The sequence below is a fragment of the Podarcis vaucheri genome (assembly GCF_965113315.1).
Source record: "Podarcis vaucheri genome assembly, chromosome: 6".
NCBI lineage: Eukaryota > Metazoa > Chordata > Lepidosauria > Squamata > Lacertidae > Podarcis > Podarcis vaucheri.
Window position 1 is genome coordinate 69,293,303 of NC_138764.1, and position 21,381 is coordinate 69,314,683.

Below are 21,381 nucleotides of genomic sequence, written 5' to 3' on the forward strand. Positions count from 1 at the left end.
GCTCCCTATCCCTGATGCGGAGAATGAGGTCCAAGGGCATGAGCAAAAGGGTAGAAAGACATGGGTTGTAACCACTGCTACACTCTGAAATTTGGACAGCTTGTCAAGAAATGTCAAGCTTGTCAAGAAACAGATTTTTTAAAACAAAAAACAGAACATGCCTTGAAGTTATAGAGCCACTTTACTAGTTGCCTAGTTTAAAGGGTGACAGAGTAGAAAAAGAATGGGCTTCAGATCAAGGGGTGAACACCCACTGTTCAACTATGGTGAAAATGGAATTCTTTACCCTAGTTTCACATGTGGACACTTAGTATTTGCTCAACTTCAGATCCCCCTAAACACAAAGGAGAACAGTACATTCTGGCTCACCAGTTTATATCCTTTGTTTGGTACACAAGATTAAATTTGCACCTTCAATTTAATCAGAGAAATCTTCAGACCGCCAAAAATGTCCCTGTGACAATATTTGCCATGCAGCAGAAGGTTAGCCACAAGTACCTAACTTTGCAGCGGTTGGTCAGGCTTTTGTGGTGGGATGTTTCATTTGGGCAAACAAAGGAACCTTTATCTAAATCTCAAGATAGTTTGAACCTAGACCCTTTAACACCCTCTCCCCCAAAAAAGAGTCAAGCAGAGGTTAGGCAGCTTCAGTCGGTGAAAGGTTACTGGGTGGAAAGTCAAGCCGAGCAAATGTCATCCCTCAGCTGGAGTGAGTAATTCAAGAAGCAGGCCGGGCCTGGATATCCCCTAATGGTTTTGTGCACAGATGGCTTAGAGAGACTTCAGTCCCAACTTGGCAAACAAATACTAAAAGATGACAGATCCGGTTAAGTCCTGACTCTTTAAAGAATTTTTTAAAAAAACAACAACAACCAGGCTATCTAGTGACTTAGCAGATGCCTATTTATTGATTATTACATTTTTATATCCTACCTTTCATCCATGGAGCTCAAAGTTCTCCACCCATTTCATCTGCACAGCAACCCTGTGAGGTAGGGACTGAAACTGGCCCAAGGTCACACAGTGGGCCCTGCCTCCCCTCTAAAAAGAACTTTTTAGAGGGGAGGCAGAGGCAAACACCTGGAGGGTGCAGTTATAGAAGTCTATGGCCTTTACACAGGTGCAGAGGTTCAATATAATGGACCCTCAGCTCATTCATCATTGCTCAGCAATACCTGTTACAAGGTTCATATTTAGGACAGGAACCTTTCATCTAGCATACTCTTATCTAACCCAATCCGTTTTAATTTACTATCAAAGCTGCCCCAGTTCCCTCTGAACTCCATACCCATGACATGTCCCGCAATACTATGGAGTTTCCTGTAAGGAAAGACGGACATCTGCTATAAACATATTTTTTTGCCACATTCTATGCACTAGAGCAGCTGTTCTCAACCTGTGGGTCCCCAGATGTTGTTGGACTACAACTCCCATCATCCCTGAGCTCTGGCCTTGCTAGCTAGGGGTGATATACCCCAGCACCCCCTACAACAAGGATAGCCAGCATAGTACTGTCCAAATGCTGCCACACTACAAATCCCACCATCCCTGACCATGCTGGCTATAGCTAATGGGAGTTGGACTCTACAGTGTGTGGAGGGCACCATGTTGTTTACTCTGGTCCTATAATATCACAGAGGATGCTGGGATGCAACTCTTAGCTTGCACGTGGTCTTGATGATCCAGGGTTTTGTATGCTGTTTCCAGCATTCCAGCACAATGTGCAATGAGCTCAGAAATGTGCAGGTACCATCCAGCACAGCCTCCAATGCTTCATCTCGTCCTCTGGTGCCAGCAGCTTTCACCTGGCCACAGGTGAAACACAGACCGGCTGGAGGAAATGGAGCGGGACAATAGCTGAAGATTGCTCCCATCACTGGTTCCTCCTTACAGTTTTAAACCCCTGCTCCTGCCATTGTTGTATGAGTTTCCCTCAAGGAAACGTGAATAAGGTATGTACTGAAACACCAAGGGAGATTGTCCTTCTCCCAGGCTCTCTCAGAAAGATGGAACCCTTCAAAATCTTGCCTGTTTTTGCTTAGCACAATATACTGTGCAAAAAGTTTGCTAGAATTCCAGCAGGACCTTGCGTTCCCTCAAATCAAGATCATGCTAATGCCAGATGTGTTGCCTACCAAGTTTGGATGCCTCCATGCCGAGACACTGAAACACTTGGACCCTGAAATAATCATTTCATGTGGCAACCTACCACAGTGTCGAAATTGTGCTCTTTTTCAATATTTGGAGAGGCTAAAATTAACACTGGGGGCAGACGCATGGAACGTTTGCTTTCTTGAGCAAGTAACCTTTCCACTGCTTTGGAGGGTATTTTCTGTCCATTGTTGAAACTGCAGCTTTCATGAGGAGGTGTGTGTCTCAAAGTTCCTCTGGGAAGATAGGGTCCCTGCCCCAGAAACTAAAACTATGGATTTTATTTTGGCTGAACTGAAGGTCACCCTGCTTTGGAAGATCTCTACCAAGCGCTTTGGCTGCCAGATATAATGGACACATCACAATTGGGAAGGCTGACATTTGACAGAAATGCACAAATCCCTTACTCGCCACTTATTCGGGGTCAAGTGTGGTTGTGGCTAAATGAACAGGGCACAATCTCTATGATCAAGAATATAGGCATATGAAGGGTAGGCTCAGGAAACAGTATTCCCACTGTACTGAAGTTATGGGACACAGGAATTGAGGGCAAGAGGATCAAGGAGGTGAAACAACTCAAACTGTGGAGGGCTCAGTAGCCTAACCACAGAGGCCACAGAAAGTTGTGTTTTTCTTGCAGCTGACCAGGAAGGAGAGGACATGAAGCTGCCGGCTAGTCCCCTTGCCAGGAACAGAGAAGCAAGGGCCTACTCATGAGAAAAATGGTGGAGATCTCCTGAACCAATGTCCTCTACTCTTCCCTATCACCAGGAGATAAGGAAGAATGGGGAACATTTGTCAACTTCTTTCATTCTGTTGCCTTTGGTAACCAGTTGGAACCAAGAGATTCCATGGGAAGGGTGCACTATAATATCTCACTCATTGCCTATTCAGTCCTTTACATTGCCTATTTTCTCTCCAAGTGTTTGCCTAACCCAGAGATGGGGCACCTGGCACCCTCTAGATGTTACTGGGCTCCAACTCCTATCAGCCAGTGGCCATGGATGACAGGAGCTGTGGTCCGCAGGTTCTCCATCTCAGATTTAACCTATGATTAGAAGAACTGCACAGTGCACTTGAGCCTCATGCCAGGCCATTTGTTTCTCCTATGCAAATTTATAGACCTAGCAGTAACACTCCTACCAGCCTACTTTTAGGAGCGAGGAACCTTTGGTCCTTCAGATGCTGCTGACCTACAACACCCATCAGCCCTAGCAAACATGGCCAGGGTGAAAACGTATTCATGCTCATGCAGGTACCTTGACCCTAGGTTTTATGCCCAGTTGAGTTGTAGTTCAGCAGCACCCACAGGGTGAGGTTCCCCACACCCACTCTAGATCCATGTTTTCAGGGCAGGTTTGAGTGTTGAACCTAAATTCAAGGGAAAGCAATCAGGGGAAGGGAGATATGGGAGTCAGAAATGGCGTGGAGAAGGAGGGCTTCCCCCAGGCCCCAAACCTCCCCAGTTGCAAATCACAGCTCTAATTTGCAGTGCGGGGGGGGGGCAACAACCAGGCTTTAAAGATCTGAAAGTGATGTAAAAGGCTTGGTTTTCAAAGGTTATAAATTCCACGCATAGAGTCCACTTCTGAAAAGGGGGGAAACTATGAAAAAGTATTCTTGTTCATGCAGGTACCTTAATTCTAGGTTGTATGTCCAGCTGAGCAGATAAATGTCTGTGAGGTGATGAGTCAGAACCATCAAGACAGTTAGATCATCATGCTTGCAGCAAGGAGTGGATTACCATGGACAGATCCATGGAATTCATCCAGCTCCACCCTCATAATTCACTACTTTGTCTTCCAGCTGAATGTTGGGCCCCTGATTTTTTCTTTTGCATTGAGATAACACTGCATCATAAGATACATAGTCTTAGAGCAAGTTCAACACTGAGCAAGTTGCATGGCTGCATATTTTGCCCCCCACCCCACCCCATTCACCCCCAGCATTTTGGTCTGACCAGGATTCAGGTTCTTTTTCTATAAAGGTGGACATGGATTGGACAGCCCTTCAAATAGAGGAACTTTCAAAAGGAGGGCTCTGCGGGGCATATAGCCATGCTCCCCAGCATCTGAGATGTAAACAAATTGGGCAGGGGGTGAAAGAGAGCTCTGTGGGGTTTCACCAGTTTTTACACTGTCCCTTTAAGAGCAATTTGAGCTGTAGCAATTTAGCCTGTGATAATATTTAGCTCCATGCTATGAAAAGACTCCAGGGCTGATTTTCTATATATCAGATGCCAGCAAAAAGCCCAGGAGGGACAGACTAGGCCAGGGTTGCTGTTGTTGTTCTTTTCTGGCTAGCTGGCAAATCAATTGCTGTGGTACTGCAAAATAGGCAGCCAAGAGGAAAGCATATTTTAAAGAACAAACAAACGTCCTGTGTAAAAATGTGGCAAAGGAATACCCAGTAAGGTAAGAACATTTCAGGAAAAGCTGAAATTCCTGAAAGCCAGACATGAAGCAGCAGAACTATACTCAGGGAAAAAAAGCAGGGCTGTACCCCCAATTTGGCTGAATCCCAAACCAAACTGGGGCTCTTCCCAATTAAACCCTAATTAAACATGCAGTCAAGCAGTGAGGAGAGAGGCAGGAGGAGGAATGAATACAAGCAGCTTTAGTCCAAGTACAAAGTTCATACAAGCTCCTTATAGCAGTTTTATGTGTGACTGTTTGGGTGCTTTTTGCATTATGTGCCTCTCTGTAGCAGATCACTTGCATTATAATGCAAGGCAAATAGCTGAGCTGCTACAAAAAACACTCACCCCCACCCACATTGTGCACTTCCACAGAGGCCTGTTTCCTCAGATGAACTTGCACATTGTTTATCCCAGTGACCTTGGAACTGAAGGAAGGTCATTCGCCTCAAGGAGAGAATATTAAGTTGACTTAGTGAGTAAATATATGTATAGTCTCTCCAGTTAATGGAACATGTGGGTGCATATTAAACCAAAGGGGGAATTGCAACACCTCAGCAAAGCTACCCTTCCATCCTGCTTCCTCTAGCATGAGAAAGCCCATGTGTAAACCTTTGGTGCTTGGTTGGGGCACTTCATGGTCACGTATTTGGCCTTATCTCTCAATCCCAGCCTGTCAATAACCAGCTTCTCAAATTGAAGATTTCTATGGCCTTACATTTGTGCTATTAATGGAACTGTTCACTGTTGGCTTCAATGTGTCAGGGAGGAGCTGGGATGCTACTTAAGACTTTCGGAAAAAGAGAGAGTGAAAAGATCTATCAAGAATTGGCAGGATCTGGACTGTGAGGAATTATATTTCAGCCCAGAGCAAGGACATCCATTAAAGCTGGGTTACACAATACCCTTTTTATATGCCTAAATCCAGTGAAAATATAGCATCAAGTCGCATCATACAAGACAGCTCCAAAAATAGAGCTCTCAGATACTTTGCATCTCTGTGAAGAAAGGGGAGTGTTGGCCAAGAATGCCATCCAGGGTGTCAAAGATGATGTTATATTATCCCATTAATTCCCTCCCAATAGCTACCATTGCTTTTTTTTTTAAAAAAAAAAAAAGGTCAAGGTACTAACTAGTTTCCCAGCATGCATGTTTATTATAAAACGTGTGTACTGTCATGCACACATACTTTTCGCTGAACAGAAAATTATATCCCTGTAGGAAAAATGTCATGTGACAACAAAAGCAGTTCTCACTGTATGAAATGGACAGAGGCAAGAGAGAAAATTACACACAAGATTTCCAGGAAATTGATACTAGCCCCAGGAATTTACAATATCTGCTCAACCCTGAATATAGCTGGGTGCTTATAAAGTGATGCTGAGTAATTTGAAATATTCTTTCAGCGATAAGCATGCATTCCTAAAAGCTCAACATGACAAATGGCAGAAGTCTCCCCCCCCCCCGCCGCCAAATATATCATGAGGTGCTGGAGTTCTTAGGCTGGAGCATGAGAGAAACAGTTATTGCTGTGCAAAATGTATAGCCATGTTTCTTTGTTCACCTGCTGTCAGCCAAAACTGCAAAACCAAGTAGTGAGTGAACAGGAACCATTCTAACAGGAACCTCTTAAACACTCCACCACTGCTGCATTCTCTCAATGACATGTTGCAGACTACTCCTGCAAATAAACAACAGTCCAGAGGGACCCCCTGATCCAACCTTGGGGAACCTATGGCCTTCCAGGTGTTGTGGGACTCCAGCTCCCCTTAGCCCCAGTGAGCACAGCCAATGGCCAGGGGTGGTAGGGGTCTACAAATGTAGTCCAGCTACAGCTGGAAGACTACAAGCTCCCTATTGTCCTCTAGTTCTAGATCTAGTTCCATGTTGTCACTGTCAGAGGAGCCATGCCTCTGAATATGAGCAGCTGGGAATCACAGGTGGGCAGGATGCTGTTGCACTCATGTCATGCTTGCAGGTGCCCCATTGGCAACTGGTTGGCCCCTGTGGGAACAAGATGCTAGACCAGATGGGCTACTGGCCTGATCCAGCAAGCTATTCTCATGTTCACCAACTATACACCATTCATTCTTGGTTATTCCACTACCGTAAAGATTAAACTCCCTGACACATACCTGTAGCCACACAGTCTCGTCTCAGCCCCACCTTGAAACATATCACTCATGCACAGTGCCTGTGGAAAACTTATTTTGCAGCTTTGGCATGCCTATTTAGAGATACTGCCTCTAACACAGTGATGTTGACAAGGCCTCACTTAAATTAGAAGAATGAGCTTGGCCCGTTCCCAATATGTTGCACAGAGAATGGGGAAACAGCCTGTAATCTTAACTCAAGTACCTTTAAAAATGCTGGAATTGATCTTAACTCTGCATGCCGTAATGATTTCAGCTCCGCCTGGAACCAATCCCATGAGGGCCCTGTTATGCGATTTATAGGCTGACATTTTTAAGAGATGCCGTGCAAGGACACAAGCGCCGTCCTTTCAAGAGCAATGGACTGTATAAATCAAGCTGTTTAAATCAACATTATACCATTTAGTTTGCTGCTTTCCCCTGATTAAAAGTCAGATTTACCAGCTGATCTAATAATCAAGTTAACAGCATATGCCTTAAACAAACATATACGAGGCAGGAGCATTTGAGGGCAGCAGGAAATTAGTAACAGTGCACACTTTGTGTATGTAAACCGCTAATCGATGTGCCAGAGTGGAATGACTCACACAGTACGTACTGTAACAGTGCATGCATATATAGTCACCGTATGAACTTTGAAAGGTAAATTTGCTTGGTATCAGGCTTAAAAACAGCCATATCTTAGCCCAAAGACTTTGCTAGGTGTGTGAGGCACCTCAGAAGGGCTTCGCCCTGAAAGGTAGCATGGCATTATCTGAAGTAAAATAAGTCATACAGCTGCAAAGGATGGGACTTAAATAAGGAGAAAGGTAGCAGTCCTGATTCCCTGCAAAGTATCAACTTAGGTTCAGTCACACTGCATGAGGTGAGGCATCACCGCTGCCCCATCCTCCAGCTGCAGTGGTGCTGCCACTCTCTGGGACCACTCTCTGGCACACTTGCACCTGCCACTGCTGCCAACTTGGTGCCCCCCCCCCGGCAACCTATGTGCTCTGTCACAGTTCTGGTGAACAGCAGTGCCACCACAGCCAGGAGGGGCACCAGGACAGCTTAAGTGCCTGAAGGTCTTTTGAAAAACCAGCCTATCTTAATATTATCATTTATACACATAAGTTGTTACCAGTTTTTCAGTTCCTTCAGACAACTGTTCTGCTCAGGATGGCCCTGTGTCCTCTTTTAGAGAGGGCAGCCCTCTGTTTGTAAGAGCTGTCCAATCCAAATCCAATTTAATGTATAGATAAAGAACCATAAGAAGTGAGAGCAGGGGCATTGAAATTGACCATCAGCTGAGCTTTCAGTACTGGGCAACTGGCTGAACATGCAGAAAAGATCCCCAATCACAATCTCTCCACTATGGTGAGATTCATTCTATTTAAATTATAGTAATATTTCTAAATTTACATCTATACATATCAATTAGCACAGGCAAATTTTATGCAAAACTGTTTTCTCTTTTCTCCTCTTTTATTGGTGATGTTTAAGAGACACACCCACCCACTCACAAATAGTTTCACCTATTTTCATCTCTCTGACTACAACTCAAAAGTCAATCCTGTGCTTATTTATCACGTTCATACCCCATCACCCTTCCAAGAAGCTTAGGGTAGCATAACATTTTCCCCGTACAGAAACAAGTACAACTGAGAACAAACAAACTGAGTTTGTGACTCGCCAAAGGTCTCCCTCTGAGTTTAATGGCTAAGCAGACTTTTGAAGCAGTGCTCAGTTTATATTTCAGTTGCTATTTTTTTATATTGTTTTACAGTTTTTAACTGCTGTATCAATTTGTTAATCGTATAACATGACTTTCGCTTTAATTGTCATATTTAGCTTATTTTTTTAGTTGTTGCTTTATTAACATAGTTTTATAGACTGATTGTTTTACTATGATTTGTTGATTGTTCTATGAGATTTATGCTGTATTTGGGATGTTCTATTATGTTCTGTCATGTTATCGTAAGCTGCTTTGGGATTCATTTGAATGAAAAGTAGCATAGATATATAATCAATCACTCAATGAATCCCTCATCATCCACATCCAACCACAGTAAGTCCAATCAGCAAATTCTACCCAATGCCCAAAGCACCTTTTGGTGTGTACCCTAGTACAGTGGTGCCCCGCAAGACGAATGCCTCGCAAGATGGAAAACTCGCTAGACGAAAGAGTTTTCTTTTTTGGAGGTGCTTCGCAAAACGAATCTCCTATGGGCTTGCTTCGTAAGACGAAAATGTCTTGCGAGTTCCTGCGGGGGGTTTTTCCTCCCCCCCCCCTTTCTAAGCTGCTAAGCCGCTTATCAGCTGATCCGATAAGCCAGTGTTTCCCAACCTTTTTTGGGCAACGGCACACCTGTTTAAGGGAAAAAATCTCGCGGCACACCACCATTACAGCCCCGTGACGTCAGCGCGCAGCGTCACGCCGGGAGGGACGCACGAAAGTGAAAGTTTTTTCCCTCCCCCTTGCCGGGGAACCTCCAAGCTTTGGGGGTGGGAGGAGGCAGCAGAGCGAGGGACTGAGGGACGGCGGCAACTGAGGCGGCGGCGGCTGTTGTGGTGGCGGCGATAGCGGGCGGAGGAGGGGGCGGCGGCGGGGCTTGAGGAGCCGTCGCCGGGAGCTGCTGCTGCTGTTGTTGCTGCTGCTGCCCGGACATGCCGGCCTCCTCCTCCTCCGCAGTCTCGCGCTCCTCCCTTTTGCACGCGCTGCCCCGCCGCTCGGCACCACCACCGCGGAGCCACCCCCGGCTCGACGCGGATCCTCGCCGCCGCCGCCTCTCACCGCCAGACTCGCCCGCCTCCCTCCCACGGCACACCAGCCAATGTCTCATGGCACAGTAGTGTGCCGCGGAACACCGGTTGGGAAACACTGCGATAAGCCAATAAGCCACTAAAAGCTGCTAATAGCGCTAATCCGCTAATCCGTCAATGGGCTTGCTTCGCAAGGCGAAAAAACTGCTAGACGAAGAGAATCACAGAACGGATTCTTTTCGTCTTGTGAGGCACCACTGTATTTTCCCTGACTGGACAGAATCTGAAGAATTAGTAGCAAGTTGCAATCAAAATCTAGAGAGTGGTGCTGCTTGAGTCTGATGAAGCAATCACCCTAACTCCTATTTCATTTGGCAAACGTGCAAGCGCTCGTCTCAGAGACTTGTTCACTCAGCCTTTTCTCCCCCTTCTTCATAAGAAACTTGGGGGGGGGGGACGGGACTGCTCAAGCAACAGATTGGAGAAACCACAACACACCAGCCAGCCATTCTTATGTGAATGCTGGGCTGAACAGTGCTGTCTCCTTACCACTGCAAAGAAACACACATGAAGATTATGGGCTTCTGCAGAAGACCAACAGCCTTAACAGATGACAAATGGAAAGGCCAGGAAATGCCGGCAAGGATTTGAACTGTACAGGTTACAGCACATCCCTGTAAAAAGGTGATGCAAGCAAGGAATGCCCTAGTGGAAAGGTTTGTTGCTGTTACTGGAAGCTCCCAATTCTGTGATCTGGAGTATGCCAGTTGAAGCCATGTTTTTCCACAAAACAAGTGAAACTTGAAAAGGCCTTCAGAATATCCCTATCTGCATGCCTCAGTTCAGTAGTCATGAAATGGAAATATTAATAACCTATATGAGGTTTCATGAGACACAGGTTTGTTTGTTTGTTTGTTATAAAAGTGGGTGTTTAAAATGTTTCAAATGTTTGTTATCTCTGGATAATATCCAGCAAAATTGACACCCACAAATTTGTGGCTTCTGGAGAGTCTGGAGAAATTGAGGTCGCTTTCACCCAGCTCTGACATTACATTTTTTTTAGATTCTGCCCTTACTTCAAGCATCTTAGGGCAGTGCACATGCCCCCCCTCTCATGTTTTCTTTTCACAATAACCCAGCAAAAAGGGTCAGGCTGAGAAAGAGTGACTGACCTAGGGTCACCCACTGAGCTTCATGGCTGTGTGGGGATCAAAACCCAGCTCTTCCCAGTCTTAGACCAACAATCTAACCACTATACCATTCTGACTTATGATAAAAGCCAAGGAAGAAGAACAAGTATGAATAGTTGCTTAATAGCTACGTATAGTACCACCCTCTACCAGTCTTGAAAAGTTGCTGTAACTCTTTTGCCGTAACTCACCTGCTTTTTTATGATTTATAATCTTGTCCTCAGCCTGTTTACTCAGAAGTAGGTTCCACTGAGTTCCATGCTTTCTGAGTAAGCAGGCTTAGGGCAGTAACTAGGGGTCAGCAACCTAAGGTCCATGGGCTGAGAGCGGCCCACAGAGGTCATTTGACCCGCCCACAAGCTGCTCCCAAACCGAGCCACCCGCTCACATGCTGCGCTAAACCAGCGCAAGGCGGAATGGGGGCTCGCTTCCGCGGCGCCAGAAATCACATCTGTGCAGATGCCGGAAATCGTGGGCACACACACACACATACAATCCAGCACACATAGGGATCTCCGCAGGACCGATCCAGCCCAGGCAAGATAAACCTTGCCGATCCCTGGGCAGTAACTGAAGTATGTTAGGCCCCACAGACAGTACCTGACACTTTCCTTGGCTTACCGTGTGCGTGTGTGTGTGTGTGTGTGTGTGTGTACACACGGACATAGTTCTCTTATCCTGCCATATCTCAGATGATAAAAGCATCTTCTCACTCTTTGTGATTATCGTGTATTAATAGCCCCCTCACTGCCAGGCAAGATAATGGTGAGAGAGTCTGATGTCCTTGACCTAATGCAAACAGCAGTCTTAATAACCAAGGCCTCTCATATAATAAACGCTGAGGAAAGTTAGACTGGCGAGTTCATGTATAAGCCTCCAAGATTATCTGCCTCACCATAAAAAACTGGAACTGTGGAAGGCACTTCACATAAAGATTGAAAATGGAATATTTCAACCAGCCTCTTAGCTGTTTTCCCTCTCTGCCGCTGAAACTATCCAAAATGCTATCATACTGTAATATTTTAATGCTCCCACCACTATTTGAAAGACAGTCAGAGGCACCATGCCTATTACAGAGGCACCATTACAGCAGGTACCAGAGGGAGGTTAATTATATGATTTCAGTCAGCTTGATAATCTGCCCCCAGAGCTGCCACTTTTTTCTGGGAGGGCTCTCATCCCTTTAACCCTAACCCTAACCCTAAGTAGTTAGAGTGCTGAGTGAAGACTGAGGAGACCTGTGTTCAAATCCCTGTTCAGCCACAATCCACACTGAATGCCCCTGTGCCAGCCGGTATTTCTCAGCCTAAAATCTACCTCACAGGATTGTTGTGAAGATAAAATAAGGGAGATTTTTATCCCACTCCTTATTGCATTGGGATGAGTCACAACAATTTAACACATAATACACAATAAAAACAAATTCACTTTAAGTTATAGCCAGCTACCGTTTAAACTGGATGTTTGACTGGTTTTTACTACTCTCTAAGATTAGAAACTGCTTTAAAAACCTTTGTTAAAAAGTGCAGTTAAAAGGGTTTTTTCCTTAATTAAGGAGCAAAACAGACAGAATTTCAACTGAAGAACACCTCCTCGTGACTCTGTGTGCTAGAAAAAACATCACCAGTTAAACCTCTGCCTGTCCCATGGCTGTTAAATGCATAGCAGCCTTGCCAGTGGCAACCTTGGCAACACATTTTTATTGACCCAGAATGAGAAAGAGATGGAAAATAATGTAGGATTCTAATAGGACCCAAGATTTATCTCTTGGCAAGCCAAGTCTGAGGTCAAGCACCTCCAAATCACTGATCAGGATTAATGCCCCCTTTTGCATAATTTGCAATTGTGGAAGTGGAGGCTGCACTTTGCCTAGTCCTGGGTGAGAGGCTGCCTCTGTGGGGGTACAAAGTATAAAGGTTAGAGGGAATCACAGCCAAAGCAAAGGCAGCAGACGAGAGGCTCGGGATTGGAGTGTTTCCATCAGCACAGAACTTACCAGGATTGCAAAAGACTCTGGGACACAAAACACACACTTTGGGACACTTCTCTGATTGGCACCAGACTCAGACAGTGCACATTGGCCAGCAGGGCAGAGTGTGAGGAAAGCAAGCAAGCTAATGCAGCCCCTCCTCCCATACCCTGTGCAGAGGTTGCAAAAAAAAAAAGGACTTTAAAACTTTTCCACCGTTTGGCACAAAAGTAAGGAACGTGATACACAGCCTCATTAACAGTACACCAGGAAGCTTGGGGCCCAAAACAAGGAGGAAGGGCAGATGGATGATGAAACTGTTGCCACTTTGTCTTCACAGCACTGACCTATTAAACTGCAGAGCTGATACAGAGCAAGTGGCTGGTGCATGCCAAGTCAGAAGACGGTTGCCATGTCCCAGTCCTCTCAAATCCAGGGGGCATCATTTTGCGTGCAAAGTGGAAATGTACCTGGTGGAATTCTTCATTTCATGGAAAAAGTGGCTTCTCTCCTATTGATCTACAGTCGTACCTTGGAGTTAAGTACTTAATTCATTCCAGAGGTCCGTTCTTAACCTGAAACTGTTCTTAACCTCAAGCACCACTTTAGCTAATGGTTTCTGTTCTCATCCTGAAGCAAAGTTCTTAACCCAAGGTACTATTTCTGGGTTAGCGGAATCTGTAACCTGAAGCATATGTAACCCGAGGTACCACTGTACTTTTCTTCACTGAGAGCACAGAAAAGTGTGTGTGTTTGGGAGACCAAATTTGAAGGTAACATCCAGACAGTTCCTATTATGAGTCATCTTTAGTGCTGAACGTGAGCACAATCAGTGCCAGATTTACATATAAACTAAACAAGCTATAGCGTAGGGCCCCACTCTCTTGGGGGCCCCAAAAAAATTTAAAGGGGAAAAAACTGGATGCACATTTCCAAAATCAAAGATAAAAAACAAATAAAATAAAACCTACATACAGCAACAGTGTTTTGTGTTGTATAGGCCCCTATGATGTAACTAATAGGTTCCGCCTGCTAGCCTGCTCCCTAAAATATCACTGGTTTGCTCATTTCTATATATAGGGTACCATATAGCATGTATTCAACACAAAAAACAGCGACAATTTGTTGTTGACAAAGGACAGCTGGACATATAAAGGGCCCCATTATCTTCAGTAGCTTAGGACGTCATCAAACCTACATCTGGCCCCGAGCGCAATACTGACCTGCTAAAATGCAGGTCAGCTGCGCCGTGGTGATCAAATTCCTTGTAAACTACCTGGGTATTACTGCACAAAAAGTCTTCTCATGCACAAAGGTAAAACAAGTTTGCCTTCTCAGCCACAGATGGGCCATGACCGCAACATTTGATTCAGGCCTCCTTAGAAACACCTCATAACTCTGCCTTCCTGTTGTATCCATTTTTAACCATATATCCCTGTGAGCCAATACATGCTCAGAGAAAAAACTAGAGTTGCTATCAACACAGTTTCATTTTCCACCAATAACATTTTGTCCACTTGTTTGGCACTTAATCAAAATAAAAGGTAAGAGAATTATTGGGTTAGCTGGTGACATGGAATAACAGTGGTGGCAGGGGAATACAATGGACAGCCCCTAAACACAGGTAAAGGTTTTATAGCCTTGGTGAGATCATCTGATTTTCTCAAGGTGCAAGACTCCACAAATGCATGGCCTTGTTTACACAGGGCCCTAGTACATAATTTATCCATGCCGTGGGGCACAGGAACAAGCTTTAGACTTACAAGCTTTACCCTACCATACCCTAGCATTTAATGAAAACTGGGGCTTTTTTTCTAGAAACAACAATGTAATTAGTTCCTTTTTATGAAGCCCACCCACCATAAAAATGGTAGGGAGTAGATTATGCATGTAGCCCCTGCACATATAGAGACTTACAGAGGCTTGGGTTCTCATTAACTGTGAGCCATTGTATGATTTCAAGGTGCCTTCCGATGTCCCACTGCATAGCTGTCACATGTGAACCAGCCCTGTGTGATCCATACATGATGATCTGTTGGACTCTTAAGAATGCACACACAGTGGCAGATTAATAGGAAACCAACAGAAACAGGCTGCTTAGAAAGTGAGACACCAAGACTCCTATAGCTCCAGCTCCACCCACCTTAGGAAAAGGGAAGAGATAGGTGATGATAAATAGATAGGTGATAGATAGATAGATAGATAGATATAGATAGATAGATAGATAGATAGATAGATAGATAGATAGATAGATGATAGATAGATAGATAGATAGATAGATAGATAGATAGATAGATAGACATAGATGTAAATTGACCAATGTTTAATGGATTAGCTCTTTTAACTGCTGAAGTTGACGCAGCGAGGCATCAATAAAGATACTGATAGGGTTGCCATTTTTTTTCCTAGCAGAAATCCTATGTCTTGATGAGACCATCACCTGCCATCTGAATTTTTGTTTGTGGCGACCGGAGAGAGTGCTATTATAATGCCCTATTCAAAGAAGGCCCACCTAAAGACCTCACTGCTATCATTCAAGTGCCATGGGAAAACATTTCTAATTTCCCAGGCTTTCCAGAACTGCTAATGTAAGCATTCTTTAACTCAGACCTGCTTGATACTATCTCCTTGAATGAACCATTTTAGTTTCCATTTGCTAAATCTGTTTGCACACATTATTTATTTATTTTTAAATTACAACTCTGTTGGGTATCCTGAGAACATAAATTTATTTGGAATGTGCAGCATATAAATTACGTAATTATTATTTTTGCGAAAAATCACCTTTGTGCTCATAGGCCCTAAATCAAGAAACTCCTACAGGTAAAAATTGAATGTCTCTGACATTCAATGAGCAAGGGCAAAACACACAAACAAAAAGATATGAATACAGTTAACATGAGGAGCCTAAATTTCCCCTGATGCTGAGGCACATAGGGACTGACCAAATAAGGGCACCAATCAAAGCAGAAAAGACATACAGAACATGTTGCTTGTTGCAACATGTAACTTGGCCCCTGTCAGATGTGTTATGGGGGAGAACTGAAGCCTATGGGAAATATCTAACGTTTTTACTCCTTGCCTTTAAGCCTGATTAAAATTCTGATACTTCTCTGCAACCAGGCATTGCATATTCTGGGAAGTTGAGGAGGCCCCTTAGTGTTTAAATACTGCAATTTCTGTTCAGTGACGAACACGAAATGACAGCCAATGTACCTTTCCTGTGCGAATAAAAGCTACTTATGCCATACGTACTTCCCCATATGGAGTGCAGTAAGTTTCCGGTTGGACAAGTCCACAGGTAGAGGAGGCTTTCAAGTGATGGATTCTTCCTACCAGAAGGTCTCGCACAGGTGGGTAACAAGCCCCGTGTGAGCAGGTAGACTGGGCAGCCAGGAGGTGTGGTGAAGCTAGAATGAAACAAGAACCAAATTTCAGTTAATAAAGACAAAAGGAGATTAAAAAATCATCATAGCAACGTAAAACCTGCTGGTTTCCCAGAAGCCGTCAGAGATAACGTAACAGCTGGTGTAGTATGGTTGTGAATTACCGGTAACTAGAAATTAGAAGCAATTATGTGAAATCTCACTTCCTGCTGTGGACTCAATGGCATCAAGGTGGTCACTCAGACGCACATCCTGGGAGTAAGCCCCAGTTGACTAAACAGGGCTTACTTCTGATTAGACATGTACAGGACTGGGCACATTTGCCCCTCATCTGCAATATGTACAGGTCTCTTCAATACTGACCACCTTAAAGGGTTGTTGTAAGGATTACTGAGATAATGTATCAACCTTAAATACTCAAAAGCACTATTTATGCTATTATGTCAAACATCCACCGATCTTTTTAACTGATACAAGTAAAATGCTGATCATTCATAGATTCATAGAATTGTAGCATTGGAAGGGACCCTCAGGTTCATCTAGTCCAACTCCTGAAATGCAGGAATATTTCACTTGAATCCATGGCCCTGAGATTAATAGTCTCATGCTCTACCAACTGAGCTATCCCTCTGCTAAGACTGTGTGTTCTCTTGCGTGTTTTCACCACAGTAACCTCACAGCCCCTTTCCCCCTCCTGGTAAAAAAAGGTAAAGGGTAAAGGACCCCTGGACAGTTAAGTCAAAGGCAACTATGGGGTTGCGGCACTCATCTAGCTTTCTGGCCGAGGGAGCTGGTGTTTGTCCACAGACAGCTTCCCAGGTCATGTGGCCAGCATGACTAAACTGCTTCTGGCACAACAGAACACTGTGGTGGAAACCAGAGCGCACGGAAACACCGTTTACCTTCCCGCCGCAGCAGTACCTATTTATCTACTTGCACTGGCGTGCTTTCAAACTGCTAGGTTGGCAGGAGCTGGGACAGAGCAACAGGAGCTCACCTCGCTGCAGGGAATCGAACCTCCGACCTTCTGATCGGCAAGCCCAAGAGGCTCAGTGGTTTAGACCACAGCACCACCCGCGTCCCCCTCCTGGTAAGCAGCAGCGACTCACCTGCCAGGAGGTCAGGTAAGCGCCTCTGCCCTGCTACACAGTCTGCTACCGCAGTACATCTATAATTTCTGCCCCAGCCTACTACTCAGTAGCATATTTTGATTTTGGCACATACCAAGGTTGGGGTTGTCCCTATCTTAACACCAAGTACTTATTGTGAGTGGTCTTTAGTAGAATGCATACAATTTTTAACCAGTTTCAGTTAGAGATTATGTCCAACCACCTTGGACAACTGATTTCACCTCTGTGCTGTTCACGAAAAACAAATCTCAAAGACTTCATTTTCTTTTCGGTAGATGCATGCTTAGAATGCCAACACTTACCCAGGAAGAAAAGAAATATCCACATGATGCTGAGATTTCGCAACACTAAAAATTCACCTGAAATGAATGTAAAGCATAAATTCAGTGGCAGAGATGAAGACACAGAAAAGGACAATCCCTCAACCCATTAACTTATCTCTGATTACCAGCTTTGCACCACTGGTCTGCAATTATGCCATTTCACTGTGGTTGCTTCTGCAATGTAAAGAAGTGCAAACTCAATGCAGAAGGAAGCAGATGGAAGGGATAAAATGCACATTGTCACACAGGCCTCCTCTAGCCAAGACCGCTATCTAGTCCCTTCAGTGGTGGAGACAGCTTTGTGCAAGAGAGAGAGAGAGAGAGAGAGAGAGAGAGAGAGAGAGAGAGATAGAGAGAGAGAGAGAGAGAGAGAGAGATAGAGAGAGAGATAGAGAGAGAGAGAGAGAGAGAGAGAGAGAGAGAGAGAGAGAGAGAGAGAGATAGAGAGAGATAGAGAGAGATAGAGAGAGATAGAGATAGAGATAGAGATAGAGATAGAGAGAGAGAGAGAGAGAGAGAGAGAGAGAGATAGAGAGATAGAGATAGAGATAGATAGATACAGTGCTTGGGGGGGGCATATCCCTAAACATCTTGTGGGTTTGGCCTCATTGAGGGGCAGTATTTCAATATGAGTAGGAAAATCAGAGTACCCCTAAACATTTTTTCAGAAAAAAGCACTTGATAGACAGACAGACAGACAGACAAGCACATATATATATAACACAAATGCCTTCTTCATGGCAGTGAATGGGAAAATGCAGTCATGGAAAAACTGTCAGCTGCCTGGGAACGTATCAGCATTAACCCCCTTTAAATTCAGAAACAATGATTTATGGGACACAGCTCATTCCTAACGCTGAAGATGCAAATGGAACAATAGGATCAGTAATAAAAGTTTTCTGTAGTGCTGACTGTGCATTCAGTTGCACTTTGACATACATCTAATATAAGACTGACAGTGCAATTCATATGGCTCACATTGCATTTCTGTGCACCCTATGCAAAACTAGGCCAAAGTTATGCATAGCCTAATATTCACTGCCCAGCTTGCTCGTGTGAGAGACTGATTCTAAAATGTGCCTATTTCAAAGATGCCCTCTTTAGCTTAGGGACATAACAGCTTCTTCTCAGTTCACCTTTTGCCTATTTGCATTTGCATAAAACCTCTTTGAATACATAAAAGATAAGACTCTCTCCGAAGCACTAATCAACTGCAGCTGAGTTCTTTCATTCTATTCTCTCTGGGGAACAAAAAAACCTCCTAAATTTCCACATGGACTTTGGAGAACCTTATTTTTCAGAGACTGACTAATTTGCTGCCTCTGAAGCTCTCTTTTACAAATCAGTCTACAAACACATGGCAAACAGATAACTCTTAAATGTCAATCGACACAGCAAGCAAGCTACTTTCTCAACTTTTACCTGCAGCGTGTGCTATTGTTCCCAGCATTTATCTTTATTTTATTTTATTTTTATTTTTGTCTACTTCATTCTGGATAGCAAAATCCCCCTTAACCTTTCTGGAAATGTTGCAAGCATCCTAGAATAACTGATTCAAAACTTGACTAAACAATGCAAGCTTTATAACTAAATCCTCACAATCACGAATCGACAGCCTGCTAGAAGCACAATAGCAGTTTCTCAACTAAAATACAGAATTCCGTTGTGCCACAGAAGCTGTGCCAAGTGGGATAATGTACAGCTCCCAATCCCACACTCTGTAAAACATACCTGCTTCTTCTCTGGGATTTTTCCTCCTCTTGCTCGCTGGGGTCAACATGAATCCCACACCTGGCCTCTTGTGCTTTCAATCTCTGATTTTAAACACGCCTCACCTGGGGAAGTAAGCTGTTGTGGGTGTAGTAATAATGATACAAGGAGTGATTCAATGATCTCTTCAGACAGACACACCCATTTACAATATAACTCATTATACCTCCTAGACAATGAGCACATGTTTATTCACCGATGTGAACTATGGATTTTTTCATCCACTAAGAAAAGGACATAAATTCAAGAAAATATGTCACAGTAACTTTTAAAACAGCAGGAAGAGAGCAGTTTGGTTTTGCTTTGTTGTACCCATAAGTAAGGGAATCCATAACTCTAAAGTAAATCTTTTCAAAAGAATATTGGTTTTCTAAAACCTCCCAAGAGATGGAGGAATTTGGTGCAGTTAGGATTAATTCACACTTTCCAGAATGCAGAGCTTTCCTTCTAAAGTCACACTTCTCAAAATGCAGTTCTGCATTATACAAAAATGTGTCTGTTAGGGGAATATGTACAATAAATTGCACATATTAGTGAAAAACCATATATAACATGCATTATATTAGGGGGAACTGCTTGTATAAACGGGAGAAATTTGAACAAAAAGGCTGGTGAATTTTCAGGATGGGGGACGTTTTCAATAAAATAAAATAAAATCACAAGCTGAGGCAGAAATGTGGAAAACTGAATCTAAGACTGCAAAGATGAGAAAGTGAAAGAAAAGAAAACTGACAGATTTGTGCATCCCTATCCAAGGCTCTTCCTTTGAGTGAAAGGTCCAAAATGAAATAAATGAAAAGGAATTATGTCCTCAGGAGTTTGGTCTCAACAAGGTTACTCTGAGTCAAGTAACTCTTGATCCAAAATGAGAGATGGGTCACATTTCACTTATTTAGGAGTAATATTTCATGTGAACAGTGCTCATAAAATATATAGCCACATTTTTTCTGGCAATCTCATTCAAATGTCCAGTTCATTCAAGGAAAAGAGCAATGGATATGGTGAAAATAAAAAAGGTGCATTTCTTTAGGTGACTTACTCAGTATTCATTAGACTGAATTTCATTTCTTATTCATTTGAATTACGCAGGCTAATGGCACACAACTCTTTGAAAAAGAAACTCTGCCTCTTATTGCATATTCAGTTGGTCAGATAGTACTATTGTGTCCAGCGTGCATTTATTTCTCCTGTGGAGAAATATGGTGAGTTCTGGCATCTCTTTTTCTAGAAAAATAGCACTGTATAACCCAAAAGCATTTTTGGGTGGGTGGAGGGCAGTTGTGCTTTCTAGAGCAAAAAGGGGGTCAGCTGCAGGGGCGGAGGAAGGGGGCGGTGGGGGCAGTCCACCCCGGGTGTCACCACTGAGGGGGGTGACAAAATGCTGGGCGGCACTCACCGCGGGTCTGCAGCACGCCCAAGCCAAGTGTCTCTCCTGGGAGTGACACAGTGGCTTGGGCGCCTGCAGGCTCCACGCTGCCCCAAACGGTCCGCCCACCACCTCCCCCTCAGCTGTAAGGCTGTTGAGTGGGAGGAGACAGGCAGACTCCTTGGAGGCCCCCTTGGAGCATTCTGCCCCGGCTCACCCCATGGGTGGCTGACCCTGCCCCCACTGACACAGGGCACACGTGCCACCCCAGGTGCCCAATCAGCTTGCTCCGCCACTGGTCAGCTGTTTTGTAACAATTACATTTACATTTTGTGGAACCTAGGAAGGTACCTATACCCAGTTAGAGCATTTGTACATGCAGTGAGGTGTCAGGTATTAAACCAGGGACTTCTCCCTATAAAACATTGCACTCTGCCACCCTGTGGTCCGATTGCTGGGATATTCTGATTTCCTCATTACAGCTGCACCTATTAGGTCATCAGGTAGGATAACTGAGGGATTACTGATGACTGTGTGGCCTTTCCCCACTCCACCCTCTGAAAAGCCAGCGTCTGGAAAAGCCCCGCATTTCAGTTCATTTTTCTGCTTTCAAATAGGGTTGACGACTTCTTACTGCCGCTCCTCCTTTGCCTTTAAGCATCTGCTGGATATGCAAAAACTAAGCATAGGAAGATAACCTTTCCCACTGCTCCATCTTGTGCTGGAAACAGCTGTACTTGCTTAGGTTTCTGGGTGTCACATCAGAACAGAAAAGGGCACAGGAG

At 44.2% G+C, this 21,381-nt stretch overlaps 1 protein-coding gene across 1 annotated transcript in view; it reads right to left on the reverse strand.

The window, feature by feature from the left end:
* LAMB3 (laminin subunit beta 3) overlaps positions 1-19,331 on the reverse strand; it is a 51,073-nt gene extending 31,742 nt beyond the window's left edge. Inside the window, exons 1-3 of the mRNA XM_082228286.1 lie at positions 19,192-19,331; positions 17,440-17,496; positions 15,877-16,031 (exon numbers count right to left, since the gene is read on the reverse strand). Of these exons, the coding sequence (XP_082084412.1) occupies positions 15,877-16,031; positions 17,440-17,496; positions 19,192-19,240 (261 nt within the window). The 5' untranslated portion in view covers positions 19,241-19,331. The remainder of the gene's footprint in view (positions 1-15,876; positions 16,032-17,439; positions 17,497-19,191) is intronic.
* Between the last annotated feature and the right edge of the window lie 2,050 nt (positions 19,332-21,381).